The following is a 16468-nucleotide window of genomic DNA, read 5'->3' as shown; positions in this document are numbered from 1 at the left end:
CTGCAACAAAAAAAAGTTGATGTTTTGTCTTGAACAACGATCTTACAGATACTCAGACGTCAGTGATCACCCTCTTTCCACTTTAAGTTTCCTTGTTTAGTTGGCACAGCTGTATTTTATTCCAGCAAATGTCTGCAAACTTTTATGTCATCTTCTTATAATTATTGTCTCTTCCTGAGACCCTTAAACTATATGCCAACACAGCTCTCTTATGCCTTGCATGTGATTCTTAAACTCTTCATTTACAACCATCGGTTTCTGGAGCCTCTCAGGACTTTCATCTCCTTCTCTGACTGCTCTGGGCACTGCTAAAACTGTGAAGATGATTACAACATTGATTGCAAAAACGACTAAGCTTTTATAGCTCCCTCCAACCTGGGCTGCTTGGGACCAAGTCATTCCTGAAATTTGGAATTTTCTGGGAATTAGAATGATATTAATATGCCTAAATAGAAGTGTGTGGAACCAGAAGACAAGATGGATATGAATATTTACCTGAAACATAAAACAGTGACTGCAAAGTATAAAGCTGTAGCATGAATAGTTTTTAACAATCTAAATATTGTATCTTCCAAGTTTTTACACCCAAAGTGTTGTGCTAACATGATGGCATGTTAGGTTGTTTAGATTTTCTCAGACAAATTCCAGGTGACCATGAACATTTGGTTTGGAGAGATCACAATTTACAAAGCAGAAATGGGGATGAACAAAATTCTAGAAAAGCTATAAGAGTAGTGCCACTTTTATGTGCTGTCAGTGATGTTATCATGTTTCAGAGTGTTTCTCAGAAAGCAGTTAAGAATGAATTTGAAATGGTAAGGTAAAGCTGGGAAAAGAAACACCAATCAAAAATATATTTGGGATATCCCGAAAAGGACAGAAGTTCTTGGGCAACTGGATACCCAAGGAAGCCAGGAAAACTAAAGATAACTCAGAGATGGGTTCTTTGGAACACACAGCAAAGAACACAACAGTTCTTTGGTGGATTCATGACCTGAAGGATATTGGTCAATTGAAAGAATGCCAGCCAATCAACTGAATATAGAGTCTGTAGCCATCAAATAGTTAACAGAATCCCAATAAGGATGCTGAAAAACAGTTAATAACTGTTATCAGCAGAACATACAATATTGGGTAGATCCCAATATCTCGGGCTTATCAGTAGAGACAATTGATTTAAAATTATTTTAATGTGGCTTTAGTAGTACTGGGGTCTCAGAAAATAATGAAATGCTGAATAATCAAATGTATGCATTTAATCAAAAAACTAAATGTATTGTATAACACATGTATTTGCAGTTCACCAGAAGGTATGATCCTTTATCAATATTGGCTTTATATTTTAGATTGCAATTGCCATTGCTCAATGTATTCATTGACTATAGAGTAACTATTGAAGCAACAATGAGTTGCAGTGATTTGTTTATTTAGTCTTCTTATTTATTCATCCAAATCTAGGTTGTTTATCAGTGTGACATATCTGTGATATAAAACACTAACTTTCTTAATTCCATTTTTCTAGATGTGTGTAACTGCTACCTGTGCCTGTGAGAATATCAATGACTGTCTGTGTGCAGGATTGGGAGCGTATGTTCATGAATGTGCAGCGTATGGTATTATGGTCAGAAACTGGAGAAAAGGCATTTGCAGTATGTTCTTCCAATGCTTACATTTATTATGAAATTCTTGAATTGTATTGATCTTAAATTTTAGCTGATTAGAAATACGTTTTAGATTAGATTAGATTACAGTGTGGAAACAGGCCCTTCGGCCCAACAAGTCCACACCGCCCCGCCGAAGCGATACCCACCCATACCCCTACATTTACCCCTTACCTAACACTACAGGCAATTTAGTATGGCCAATTCACCTGACCCTGCACATCTTTGGATGGTGGGAGGAAACCGGAGCACCCGGAGGAAACCCACGCAGACACGGGGAGAACATGCAAACTCCACACAGTCAGTCGCCTGAGGCGGGAATTGAACCCGGGTCTCTGACGCTGTGAGGCAGCAGTGCTAACCACTGTGCCACCGTGCCGCCCCCCATTTACGTTGATGAATGTAAAAATATTGCTGCACTTTCTTTATGGCACCTTAAAGGAAACAGTCAACATTTAAAAGTCATTGGCTTTCTTGAAAGCATATTACACTTGGAGAAAGTGAAAACAATGCATGAGCCAATTTAAATATTCTTAATTTGTCAGTGGTGAACAGGGCTTCCCTTGTCCAAAGATCTATCATTAATTTAAAATTAATGTTAGAATTTTCAACTCATGCAATGCTAAATTTAAATAGAAGCTTACTTATACAGTCATAGACTCACACAACACAGAAACAGGCCTTTCAGTCCAATTAGTCCATGTCAATCAGACATCCTGGCCCATAGCTCTCTAAAACCCTTGTTATTCATATACCCATCAGATGCCTTTTAAATGTTGCAATTATACCTGCCTCCACCACTTCCCCTCTGGCAGAAAGTTCCATATATGTACCATCCTCTGTATGAAAAAGTTATTGCTCGGGTCCTTTTTAAATCTTTCCCCTCTCACATTAAACCTATGCCTTCCAGTTTTGGAAAAGGATCTTGGCTATTCACCATATCCATGCCCCTCATGATTTTATAAACCTCAATGTGGTCACCCCGCAGCCTCCGACGCTCCAGGGAAAAAATGCCCCAGCCTACTTAGCCTCTCCCTATAACTCTAACTCTCCGGTCCTGGCAACATCATTGTCAATCTTGAGTATAACAACATCCTTTTTATAGCAAAATGTTCAAATTATTTAAACATACATTTATAATGCTGTCTATCTACAAGGTGTACAATTAAGAAAATAAATATCAGAACTTAATGATCATTCCTTCTAAATTTGATTCATAATGGTTTTGTTACACTACATCTGATTGAAAAACAAATCCTTAAACTCACCAATGTGTGAAAATACTTTAAAAAGCCCCAGGGGGAGCATTTCTTACATCACACTTTAAGCAGATTATAAGCATTCTTTATTGAAAGTATGGTCAAAGGTTCACAGTTTTAACAAAAGGTAACAACAGCCAAAAGCCTGGAAAAACTCAGCAGTTCCAGCAGCATCTGTGGAGAGAAAGCAGAACTAATGTTTCAAAAGAAGGGTTACTGGACTTGAAACATTAATTCTGAATTCTTTCCACAGATGCTACCAGACCTGCTGAGTTTTTCCAGCAATTTCTGTTTTTGTTTCTGTTTTCCAACATCTGCAGTTCTTTGATTTTTTTTGAACTTCAAAATCCTGCTGTGTATAGAGGAATTGCAGTGGAGAACTCTAAAATGCAATATAATGTCTTGGTATTAACAATCATATCCTCATTCAGTCAAATGTTATGACATGCAAAATGCATTATTCTTTTTCAAAGATATTTCATGAATGATCGCTTGTTTATTTGTTTCTAGATAACTCATGCAGTTACTCTCAGGTTTTTGAGAATGACATGAGAACATGTAACCGCACGTGCAGATCATTATCAGAGAATGATTATACCTGTGGCGTTCATGATGTTCCAGTTTATGGATGTGGCTGTCCTGTGGGAAAGTACATGGATGAAAACGGAGCCTGTGTGGACAGGCCTGACTGCTTATGTTATGCAGCAGAGCGATTTCTGGAGAAAGGGCAGAGTATTAATATGCACGGCCGATCTTGGTAAGTAGGTTCTCATAATTTTACAAAAATGTAAAAGGTAATTACATGCAAAATCTACTTTAATTAGTATTTCACACTCAGCATTTGCCAAGATGGAAAACTTCATTGCTCTCCAGAAATAACGACCTCCCGTCCTCCAGGTAACTAAGAATTACACAAGCTCTCCCTATACTAAATAGCACATGAATTGAACTCCATAGTGCATTGATGATTGGTCATTTTACAAGCTGTTTTTACATATTGCTTTCTTCAGATTGTCCACATGGGAAAGTGTTCATTAACTGTAACAGTGAAACTGCTCTTTCTGCTGAAAACTTGTGTGAGCGAACATGTCGAACTCTGAATACACCATGCGTGAGTGACTTCCATCATTCCAAACGTGACTCACGTTTGTTTCCATTTGCAGAACACGGAACTGGGCAATTACACAAAATGTGTCTAATATTAATAAATTATTTAATGTCCAGAGGGGAATTGAGGAGTAATTTTGCTCAATTCCAAAACTCAGTTCCTGAATGTTTGGCAGAAGTAGAAACTTTCAGCACATTTAAAAAGTATACAAGTGCATCACCTCCAGAACTATATAAGAAGTGGAGTAAGCTGCATGATCTCTTTTCTGCCATATAGTTACAATGGGCTGAATAATCACTTTCTCGTTCTACAGTTGTAGTGCAAGTCGGACGTATGACACACTAATGTTGACAAGTTTGGCCATTTTGTTCTGATGATCTATGAATTCTAAACTCAATACAGAGGCTTAAAGTTTAAGTCATTTGGGGCCAAACATTTTATAGACAAAGATTTAAGTAGATTTTAAAGACCTCCGTGAAAACACTTTGAAGCTATTTTGGTCTTTTCCACAATCAGAGTCCATGTGTGTCTGGCTGTGTCTGTCCCCCTGGTCTTGTGGAAGATTATGATGGAAACTGCATTGCTCGTGAAAACTGTTCTTGTTTATTTAGTGGTGAAGTTTACAGTAATGGCAGACAAATTCAAAGAGATTGCAATAAATGGTAAGGTTAAACAAATGTTAACCCAAAGTACAATTATATATCAAAAACTATTTGTGTCACTGAATAATGTCATTGCACCCTGTTCTTAATATTGCAGCACATGCCAGGCAGGAATGTGGAATTGTACTCACAAGGAATGCCCGAAGACCTGTGAAGTTTATGGCGATGGCCACTATGTAACTTTTGATGGAAAAAGATATGTCTATGATGGAAACTGTGAATATATTTTTGTTGAGGTGTGCATAAACTCAAAATGTTAAAATTGTGCATGATTTTATCACGAGGAGAAAGTGAGGACTGCAGATGCTGGAGATCAGAGCTGAAAATGTGTTGCTGGAAAAGCGCAGCAGGTCAGGCAGCATCCAAGGAACAGGAGAATCGACGTTTCGGGCATAAGCCCTTATTCAGGAGTTCTTGAATAAGGGCTTGTGCCCGAAACATCGATTCTCCTGTTCCTTGGATGCTGCCTGACCTGCTGCGCTTTTCCAGCAACACATTTTCAGCCATGATTTTATCACACCGATGTAATTGCCACTGGGGAAAAAAAAATCAAAATCAACTCAGTTACTCCAGCAGTATTCACATACTAATCATGTGCTGGCAGAATCAACTGAAACACAAAAATACTTTCCTCTTGAAGAGTGTGGTGCTGGAAAAGTACAGCAGGTCAGGCAGCATCCAAGGAGCAGGTGAGTTGAGGTTTCAAGGATAAACTCTTCATCAGGAAGCTTGATTCCTGATGAAGACCTCATGCTCAAAATATCGATTCTCCTGCTTCACAGATGCTGCCTGATCGGCTGTGCTTTTCCAGTACCACATTCTTTGACTCTGATCTCCAACATCTGCAGTCCTCACTTTCTCTTCAAATGCTTCCCTCTGCCTAGATTACAGAAAATAATCCGTTACATTTGGGGTCTCTTTCAATGGCATCACAGTCCACCTGCAAGCCAGGTAACTGAAAATAGAAAATCATTAGTTATACCAGAGTCTTGTGTTTCTTCAAACAGCATTGTGTTGCAGGTTTAATAAATACAAACTGAATAAGTATCATCCATCTTGCATTGTGTAATCCAATCCTGAATTCATTGTTTTGTTCTCAGGACCAATGTAATCGTCGAAAAGGCACATTCCAAATACTCACTGAAAGTGTTCCCTGTTGTGAAAGGGGAATGACTTGTTCAAGAAATATCAGGATTTTATTTGAGGTGATTTGCTTCCACTAATTTTAGTTTATCTCTTTCAGTTTTGGAATGAGACTTTAAATATGTGCAACCTGTAGTTACTGCAAACATAAAACACCCAGACACCTTCTAGAGCATTCTGTTTTCATGTGTATTTGTACAGGGTAAGCAACTCATTCTAACTGATAACCATGTGGAAACAGTTGAGAAGTTTACAAATCAAACCCAGTGCACAAATGAGTTCTATTCTCGCCATACTGTTGGGCTGTATTTGATCCTGCAATTTTCTCATGGAATCACCGTGATATGGGACAAAAGCACTAGGTTTTCAATCACACTGGATTCAAGATGGAAAGTAAGTATGTTTGAAAGAAAGTAAGCTTGAAAATCATCATATCCATATTTGTCTCTATTGGCCATTAGCAGAAAATATATTGGAGTCATTTCATCAATAAACAACTGCTTCTGAAGTTTATTTTACAATTATGCATAACATTTTTAGATTAAAATCCCCATATTACACAACAGGTCCTTTGGCCCAACACGTCCACACCAACCCTCCAAAGAGTAACCCACCCAGACTCATTCCCTATATTTACCCTTGACTAATGCCCCTAACACCATGGGCAAGTTAGCCTGACCAATCCACCTAACCTGCACATCTTTGGATTGTGGGAGGAAACCCACACAAAAACGGGGAGAATGTGCAAACTCCACATAGACAGTCACCAAAGGAAGGGATTGAACCCAGGTCCCTGGTGCTGTCAGGCTGCAGTGCTAACCACTGAGCCACCATGGTGGAGCACAGTGGAATTTGGAAACAGTTGGAAATCTATGGCCTGCTCAGATACAGTCAATCAAACATCGCCATGTGATCGAAACCCTTATTGTTTAGCAGGGGCACAGAGGAAGTATGGCATTTTATTAAGCATGATTCTCCAGTTTTGTGTAAACTTTTAAAATGGTTGTTTCTGTTTGCAATTAGAGCAGGAGAAAATTCAAATCAATACATTTCAATATGAATATTTCCTGATGAAGGGCTTATGTCCGAAACGTCGATTCTCCTGTTCCTCGGATGCTGCCTGACCTGCAGTACTTTTGCAGCAACACACTCTCGACCACATACTTCAATATGAGTCAACCAAACTCTTTCCACCCTCAAAACTGTCAGAGGACCTCAGGAAGTTTAATTTACAATCCTCATTTATTTCTAATGAAGATCTACTTCCAACCATAAACTTGCAAATCTGTTATAAGCACAGGCTTTCTCACTAATTACTTGCAAAATAAGAACTGTATACACTGAAAACAAAAGAAATGCTGAAGATCACAGCAGGTCGGGCAGCATCCATGGAGAGAAAGCAAGCTAACGTTTAAAGTCAGAGCTCTGATGAAGAGTCATCTAGACTCAAAACATTAGCGTGCTCTCTCTCCATGGATGCTGTCTGACCTGCTGTGATCTTCAGCATCTTTTTGTTTTCAGTACAGATTCCAGCATTTACAGTAATTTGCTCTGAAATTATATAAACTAGTTTTTGTAATTTTTTTAAAGTAAATCTGTGTACAATATTGGATTTTTTAAAATACAGTGCTCTGAAGAAAGCATGCATCTCTTTTCATATGAATCGGATAATGCTACAGGGTTTTTGTTTTCCCATGATCCCATTTTTTACAGAACAATGTATGTGGTCTGTGTGGGAACTTCAATGATGATGTTTCAGATGATCTAACTACAAAAGGCAACTCCTTGGTGACCAGTGCAGTGGAATTTGGAAACAGTTGGAAATGTATGGCCTGCTCAGATACAGTCAATCAAACATCACCATGTGATCGAAACCCTTATTGTTTAGCATGGGCACAGAGGAAGTGTGGCATAATTAAAACTGTCGAGTTTCAAGCATGCCATAGAAAGGTAACTCTTCTGATGGGATCTACATCATTTGTAATGGACATCGAATACACTTGGCAGCTCAAGTAAAGATTCAAACATTTGCATAAGACTCATTTAAGATTGGTCTTTTCCATGAAGAAATTAAAGCTTGCATCTCTATAGTGCTCCATAGAACAGCTTAAATGCTCAACTATTTAATCATTGTTGTAGGGTAGGAAATCACAGTTACGAGTTTAAACACAACAAGATTGCTTCAGTATTTAGAGTGCACTTTAACTTTAGTGGCAAGAACCAAGCCAATTATAATTTCATGCTGAATTTAATAGAGCCAACTTAAAAGGTTCACTAGTCCTGATTGGTTACTAGCCCTATTCCAAGTATAAATATTCGCAAGTTTTATAGAATTTTTAAAGTTTATCAAAACAAGTACAAAAGAACCTGTACTTAATAAAAGGAATAATTTTCAGTTCATTCACTTTGGGAAACCAGTGTGTGACACTAATGGACTAAACACATGTCTCATGTTCTTTTATTTTAATTTTTTTTTTATCCCCAGTCTTCCTTATTGTGCTTAGAAACAGGCCTCAGTAACTCTTACTAACCACTACACCCTGTGCACGATCAGAGATATACTGAACTCTAATGTATAGGCAGTTAAGGCTCAATTTTGGATCGCCTAGCTAGTTTATGCTCAATTCCTGATTGCTTTTAAACAAACCAATGATCACCTTACTGACATTTTCCTACTCTCTCCTGATACATTCTTTGATACATTCTCTTATGACCATGTGTACCTCTTAGCTTACCAATGCTACAGTTCTTTCACAAAATAAGATGGCAACAATATGGATTCAATCTGTGTCTGCCTGTGAATATGGCGTGTCACTTCCTAGTTATTAACTATCATCCTAAAACATTTGAAAAGATCAATGCAACTTCAATTCAGAACCTATTTCCAAAATATATATCCATATATACCCCATAGTCCTGGCACACACTCAAACTTACAAAAGTATACTATTTTAAATCATAGTTGTATTAAAGAGTCATAGACATGTAAGGGTGGCACGGTGGCACAGTGGTTAGCACTGCTGCCTCACAGCGCCAGAGACCTGGGTTCAATTCCCGCCTCAGGCGACTGACTGTGTGGAGTTTGCACGTTCTCCCCGTGTCTGCGTGGGTTTCCTCTGGGTGCTCTGGTTTCCTCCCACAGTCCAAAGATGTGCAGGATCAGGTGAATTGGCCACACTAAATTGCCCGTAGTGTTAGGTAAGGGTATGGGGTATGGGTGGGTTTCGCTTCGGCGGGTCGGTGTGGACTTGTTGGGCCGAAGGGCCTGTTTCCACACTGTAATGTAATCTAATCTAATAGACCCTTCGGTCCAATTCATCCATGCCAACCAATATTGTAAATTAATCTAGTTACATTTGCCAGCACAAGGCCCATAACCCTCTAAACCCTTCCTATTCATGTACCCATCCAGATGCCTTTTAAATGTTGTAATTGTACCAGCCTCCACCACTTCCTCTGGCAACTCATTCCAGGGAAAAGCCAGGGAACTACAGACCAGTGAGTCTGACATCGGTGGTGAGCAAGGTGTTGGAGGAAATCGTTTGGGACAGAATTTACATGTATTTAGAAAAGCAAGGATTGATTAGGGATAGTCAACATGGGTTTTGTACCTGGGAAAACTAACTTGACAGAGTTTTTTGAAGAAGTAATGAAGTGGATTGATGAAGGCAGAGCAGGGTGGTCGTGATCTTTATCGACTTCAGTAAGGTGTTTAGTAAGGTTCGTCATGGGAGACTGGTTAGCAAGGTTAGATCACATGGAATACAGGGAGAACTAGCAATTTAGATACATAACAGGCTCAAAGGTAGAAGACAGAGGGTGGTGGTGGCAGGTTGTTTTTCAGACTGGAGGCCTGTGACCAGTGGAGTGCCACAAGGATCGGTGCTGGGTCCACTGCTTTTTGTCATTTACATAAATGATTTGGATGTGACAATAGGAGGTATAGTTAGTAAGTATGCAGACAACACCAAAATTAGAGGTGTAGAGGACATTGAAGAAGTTTACCTCAGATTTGTGGGCGGCACGGTGGCACAGTGGTTAGCACTGCTGCCTCACAGCGTCAGAGACCCGGGTTCAATTCCCGCCTCAGGCGACTCTCTGTGTGGAGTCTCCCGTGTCTGTGTGGGTTTCCTCCGGGTGCTCCGGTTTCCTCCCACAGTCCAAAAATGTGCAGGTTAGGTGAATTGGCCAAGTTAAATTGCCCATAGTGTTAGGTGAAGGGGTAAATGTAGGGGAATGGGTCTGGGTGTGTTGCGCTCCGGCGGGTCTGTGTGGACTTATTGGGCCGAAGGGCCTGTAAGTAGTCTAATCTAATTACAACAGGATCTTGATCAGATGGACCAATGGTCTGAGGAGTTTAATTTAGATAAATGTGAGGTGCTGCATTTTGGAAAGGTAAATCAAGGCTGGACTTATGCATTTTATGGTAAGGTCCTGGGGAGTGATGCTGAACAAACAGACCTTGGAGTGCAGGTTCATAGTTCCTTGAAAGGAGAATCTCAGGTAGATAGGATAGTGAAGAAGGCATTTAGTATGTTGTTTGTCAGAGAATTGAGTATAGGAGTTGGGAGGTCATGCTGTGGCTCTGCAGGACAATGGTTAGGCTACATTTGGAATAGTGCATGCAAGTCTGGTCTCCCTCCGATTGGAAGGATGCTGCGAAACTTGAAAAAGTTCAGAAAAGATTTTTATGAATGCTGCCAGGTTAGAGGGTATGAGCTATAGGGAGAGGCTGAATAGGCTGGGGCTGTTTTCCCTGGAATGTCGGAGGCTGAGGGGTGACTTTATAGAGGTTTACAAAATCATGAGGGGCATGGATAGGATAAATAGACAAGATATTTTTCCCTGTGTTGGGGAGTCAATAACTAAAAGGTATAGGTTTAGGTTAAGGAGGGAAAGATTTAAAAGGAACTTAAAAGGCAAGTTTTACAGACAAAAGGTGGTGCATGTATGGAATGTATGGTGCTGCCAGAGGAATTACCTTGAATAAAGTTATTTTATCTCAAAATATTCTCATGTGTTAGCCTAAATTCACATTAGCCTAAACCATAAAAGGGTAACAAAACCATAAAACTCTGACTTTCCGTTTGATCTGGGCTGTGTGATTTGTTTCCTAACAAGACTGTTTGATCATTAGCTCAATTAAATATAATAGAATTTAATTCCTTACTTGTTTCATCAAGTCAAAACTGTTCATTATTTCAAAATAGCTTAATACTACAGAAACAAGATGCACTGCCTGTTTTTCTGTTTCTCTCCAACGATATACATTCAGGGATAAAGAGTATCTGAAACCATAAAAGAAACTCACCTACTCTTCCTCAAATAATGCCATGCAATCATTTAGGTCTACCTGAAAGGAAATAAAGGGTGTCAATATGTCTCATCCAAAACTCTATACAACGTAGCACTTCCCAGGACTGTATCACAGTGTTAGCCCTGCTTATGTACTCAGGCCATTGGAATGGGCTTTGAACACACAATCTTTTCCCTGACAGACCTCAGTAACATCAATGAACCAAGGCCAGCATCATGCAAGCATATCTCTGTTTATTGCAATATCTCCCCCACCTAGCTCAACTACATTAAAAATCCACCGTAGACTTTTCTCTCTCCATTCCTGCAAACACTTCAACAATTGTTCTAATTCATCCTTTCTTTCCTGTTTTTATATTAAATTGACATTTCTTTATCAGGTTGACCCAACTCCATTCTATGATGCCTGTGTCCAGGAGGCTTGTGCCTGTGACTTGGAAGGGAAATATCTGGGTTTCTGTACCGCTGTCGCAGTGTATGCAGAAGCTTGTAATAAAGCTGGTGTTTGTGTTGACTGGAGAACCCCAGAACGATGTCGTAAGTTAAAAAAATCTATTAACTGTGCAATGATGGAAGGCCAGCCACTTGTTATTTAATTGTATTATCAACGATTGTGTCGAATTCAATATGTTTTATAACAGCAAATGTCTAAGTGATGTTTGAGTCATAAATTATGATTGTTTATGATTTATTTCAGCTTATAATAAGACATAGTGATGACTTTCTCACATGTTTTGATCAGACGTTATATGAATGGCAATTATATTTCAGATTGAATTAATTGCTGCTAATGTATTTCCTTTTTATATTGTAGCTGTGTATTGTGACTACTATAACACACCTGGTGAATGGAGTTGGCATTATCAGCCATGTGGAACATTAACACAAAAAACATGCTCAGAACATAGCGTTGGAAAGAAATACTCTGCAATTCTTGAAGGTTGTGTTTGAACTCAAGCCTATATTTTCTTCTTTTGGTTAATGGCTATTCTCTATGATATTATCTAAGAGTTTAGACGAAGGGCATTCTTCATTCTTCATTATTCTTCATTCACATTACACAAAGCAATGAGAAAGTCCCTATGAGTTAGCAATCCTTGCTCCAATTGACCTCAGTGGTAAAGACACTGGCCATTTCTATTGCTGACCCAACTGAAGTCAGTGGATTCGGGGCACAGTCATTTAATTGGCCAGCCCTCAGGGAGTGCTCACCTAATACACAGACTGTGAAATCGTGGCATTAATTATGGCATTAATACCCAGGCCAGAAGGACTGTCAGTCACACACAGAAAACTTCATGTGGGAACCATCTCAAGGCTCTAAACCAAATCCAAATTGAATCCCTGAAGTATCCCCCACATTAAATCAATCCGCCAATCTGAAATTTTCACTGAGCACCAGGAATCTTCCAAACTATGGGATTTCTTGTCCCCTCTCTTTTCTGCATATTAATTAGATTAGATTGGATTCCCTACAGTGTGGAAACAGGCCATTTGGCCCAACAAGTCCATACTGACCATCTGAAGAGTAACCTAACCAGGCCATTCCCCAACATTTACCCCTGACTAATGGACCTAACACTATGGGCAATTTAGCATGGCCAATTCACCTGATCTGCACATCTTTGGACTGTGGGAGGAAACCAGAGCACCCCGAGGAAACCCACACAGACGCGAGGAGAATATGCAAACTCCACACAGACAGTGGTCTCAGGCTGGAATTGAACCTGTGTCTCGAGCACTGTGAGGCTGAAAGCAGTATATGTGAGTCAATTAGTTAACAAGCCTCGTTAAACTCCTATGACTGTCTTTATGCTTTTGCATTTAACGCTTGATTGATCATATCTGAGGATATTGATATTTGGCACCAAATGTATTCTATATAACTGCTTAGGTATACAAAAAAAGCACACAGTATTTTCAAAATCCTATTCTTTTAAGACCTGATTGTGTAGGAAAATAAACCCATCGGTGACAAGAAAGTGATATTTCACATTTCCTTTACAGAAAGGTATATGGGACTTCAACTTTGAAAGTTAATTGTCCAGGTGTACTTTAAGCTAGAATTTGTACATTTTCTCTGCAACCAAGAAGTAAGGAACTTATGCAGGACTCAATAATACTTCCAATCTGTTTTCCTTTCAAATTAGCAATGCACCAGTTGTTGATTTATTTGAGAACTAAATTTCTCATTTAATATAAATTAAATACCACCTTGCAGATGTTCAATGCTTTCATGTTTCCAACATTCCCATTCACAGAGCCTCATAGAGTCATAGAGATGAACAGTATGGAAACAGACCCTTCAGTCCAATCCATCCATGCCGACCAGATATCCCAACCCAATCTAGTCCCACCTGCCAGCACCCGGCCATATCCCTCCAAACCCTTCCTATTCATATACCCATCCAAATGCCTTTTGAATGTTGCAATTGTACCAGCCTCCACAACTTCCTCTGGCAGTTCATTTCATACACGTACCACACTCTGCATGAAAAGGTTGCCCCTTAGGTCTTTTTTATATCTTTCCCCTCTCACCCTAAACCTATGCCCTCTAGTTCTGGACTCCCCGACCCCAGGGAATAGAGTTTGCCTATTTATCTTATCCATGTCCCTCATAATTTTGTAAACCTCTATAAGGTCACCCCTCAGCCTCCAACGCTCCAGGGAAAACAGCCCTGGCCTGTTCAGCCTCTCTCTATAGCTCATATCCTCCAACCCTGGCAACATCCTTGTAAATCTTTTCTGAACCCTTTCAAGTTTCACAACATCTTTCCGATAGGAAGAAGACCAAAATTGCACGCAATATTCCAACAGTGGCCTAACCAATGTCCTGTACAACCACAACATGACCTCCCAACTCCGAAACTCAATACTCTGACCAATAAAGGAAAGCATACCAAATACCTTCTTCACTATCCTATCTACCTGCGAATCCACTTTCAAGGAACTATGAATCTGCACTCCAAGGTCTCTTTGTTCAGCAACACTCCCTAGGACCTTACCATTAAGTGTATAAGTCCTGCTAAGATTTGCATTCCCAAAATGCAGCTGAGAAACAAATAAAAAATATTCTTAAAATCACACCTAACATTCTAGTAAACAGCTTATACTATTACAGCAGTTGGTATCAAGCAACTCTCCAGGTGCAATTATGCATGCAGCTTGGAAATCTAGCACTTCATCACTGACCTGAATGGCAGATGTCCCTTTCTGAATTTTCTTCAACTGAATCCACACAGGGCATGGGCAATATGGCCACCGAAAAGGTGAGGGATGAGCAAAACATGATTGTGGCCACGGGCATACTAACATTTCTCATGGAAACCACCTTATTTCTTTATTTGATGTCTCAGAATGCCATAAACTAGGCAAGCTAGGATCCCATTAAAGGTGTTTTTCACCATACGAAAATAGCAGCCTTCCTTGCAAGCATTGTAATCACACAGCAGACTGGATATTCAAAGAACCATTCAGCTACCATTGGTATCATTTATATTTGGTAAGAAGAGACATTGAAACCACTATGCTTTGTGACAAAATGCATGTTACTTTTATCGAAAAATGCATTCATGCTTAACAATCGTGGAAAATTTTACTCACTTATTAATCATATATAATAACTATCAGTAACCCATATTTCCAAACATCCAGTGCATTCTGCATAATACAAAATACTTTTTCAAATAATGTAGAAAGAAAGATTTAGTCTTTTAAAAATTGCGAGCAAAATAGTATTTGAGAAAATTTTAAAATCTTTATAATAACATATGTAACAACCAGTAAATGCAGATATAATTCAGATATGAAAGCTGAAAATGGTTGAGATGTGCAACAGATGAGCCAGCATCTGAAACAGAAAATGGCCAGGTTACTGTTACTTATTTACTTTCAGGTTTTTATCATTAGCAGGTTTTCTTATGGTCATTTTGGATTGGAAAACAGTACAGGCAGTGCATCACACTGATGTTTTTACTTTCTGTTTAATGTAGGTTGTTATGCAAAGTGTCCAGAAAATGCTCCTTATCTGGATGAAAACAAAATGAAGTGTGTGAACATGTCTGACTGCACTTGCTATTATAATGGAAAAATACTGGAACCTGGTGAAAAAAGCAATGACTGCAGTAATTGGTATGATGTCCATACAGATATATTTAAGACACATTCTTGCTAATCAATACAATATTGAAAATTTAATGAAGTTGATTGGCAGGTAGACAGCTTGTGGAACAATGTAATGTTTAAATAATGCTGGAACTTTATAAAATGAGTAGTCAGGGAAGTATTTCAATAGATTCTCATTACCTTAATAATTTGAACCCAAATCAATTTAACTCCACCCCAGTAGAGTTCCTTGAAACCTTATTAAACATTGGTGATCAGACAAAAATGTCAAGAATCTTAAATATTATCATATTCTGATTAAAAATATTGTTCCTCTTGGGGTTTCTTTGGGTTTTTTTAAGAAGTTCAGGCTAGATTGAGATACTATTGTTAAACAACATCTAATAATACACTGTACATGATGGTAAGGTGATAGATCAGCATGCTCCATGTTGTACTGTACCCAATCTCTTAGCAGAACACAAAAGTCACAGTGACATCACAGCTCACACCTCCAAAACATATCTATATATTCATTAAACTCTATCTTTACACATCAAAATAAATTCTGCAATGCTGTTAAGCAGCAAGGTATTTTTATTCTTTCGATTTTTTTAATGGGAATTTAAAAACACAATTGTGAGCCATTATTTATAGCTTTAAACACTTTGCTCAATTGGAGTATAGTAAAACAAACTAAAGAAATGCTGTAGTGGAGTCTGAAACTATGATACTTAAACCGTTTTTTTCTGTTACAGTGCCTGCATTGATGGAAAAATTATCTGTACAGGTAACTGTGTCCTTTATTAAGTCTACAGCAACATTAATACACTAGCAATGGCTACAAAATTGTTATAAATTATTGCTACAAATCTTAGTACAATACTTGATGTACTAGAGTGCACACAAGGTGTTTGATGTTACAATTCTGTTAACATTGTCTGTGGTTTCATCTCGATGGCAAGTTGTGAATGTTATCAAACGTCGTGTGTGTGATTGCTGCTGGCTCAATAGATTTAAACAGCAAACAATTGCATTACAGGAAGTGAAGCAGCCAGATTAATTCCTAAATGAACGTAATCAACACAGGCACGCAGTTGATTAATGCATTGATAGGTTCGGCAGATAAAGTTAGTTTCTAGTTGCTATGGTTCAACATGTATTGTTAGGCATGCATGTGTATTTTCATCAAACAATAGCATCCACTGACCAGCC

General features: G+C 38.8%; 1 protein-coding gene across 1 annotated transcript in view; it reads left to right on the top strand.

Annotated features, from left to right (window-relative positions):
* Window positions 1-16468, top strand: part of LOC122561445 (uncharacterized) — a 94512-nt gene that overhangs the window by 37691 nt on the left and 40353 nt on the right. Inside the window, exons 17-29 of the mRNA XM_043713188.2 lie at window positions 1523-1649; window positions 3431-3677; window positions 3759-3817; window positions 3931-4031; window positions 4545-4690; window positions 4788-4926; window positions 5791-5895; window positions 6035-6226; window positions 7547-7783; window positions 11530-11686; window positions 11964-12089; window positions 15142-15280; window positions 16012-16043. Coding sequence (XP_043569123.2) covers window positions 1523-1649; window positions 3431-3677; window positions 3759-3817; window positions 3931-4031; window positions 4545-4690; window positions 4788-4926; window positions 5791-5895; window positions 6035-6226; window positions 7547-7783; window positions 11530-11686; window positions 11964-12089; window positions 15142-15280; window positions 16012-16043 — 1807 coding nt within the window. The remainder of the gene's footprint in view (window positions 1-1522; window positions 1650-3430; window positions 3678-3758; window positions 3818-3930; window positions 4032-4544; window positions 4691-4787; window positions 4927-5790; window positions 5896-6034; window positions 6227-7546; window positions 7784-11529; window positions 11687-11963; window positions 12090-15141; window positions 15281-16011; window positions 16044-16468) is intronic.

The sequence above is a fragment of the Chiloscyllium plagiosum genome, unplaced genomic scaffold (assembly GCF_037043375.1).
Source record: "Chiloscyllium plagiosum isolate Xiang-an unplaced genomic scaffold, Cpla_swu_hap1 HiC_scaffold_23, whole genome shotgun sequence".
Taxonomy (NCBI): domain Eukaryota; kingdom Metazoa; phylum Chordata; class Chondrichthyes; order Orectolobiformes; family Hemiscylliidae; genus Chiloscyllium; species Chiloscyllium plagiosum.
Note: the sequence above shows the minus strand (reverse complement) of the source record. Positions and strands in the feature narration are given on the sequence as shown.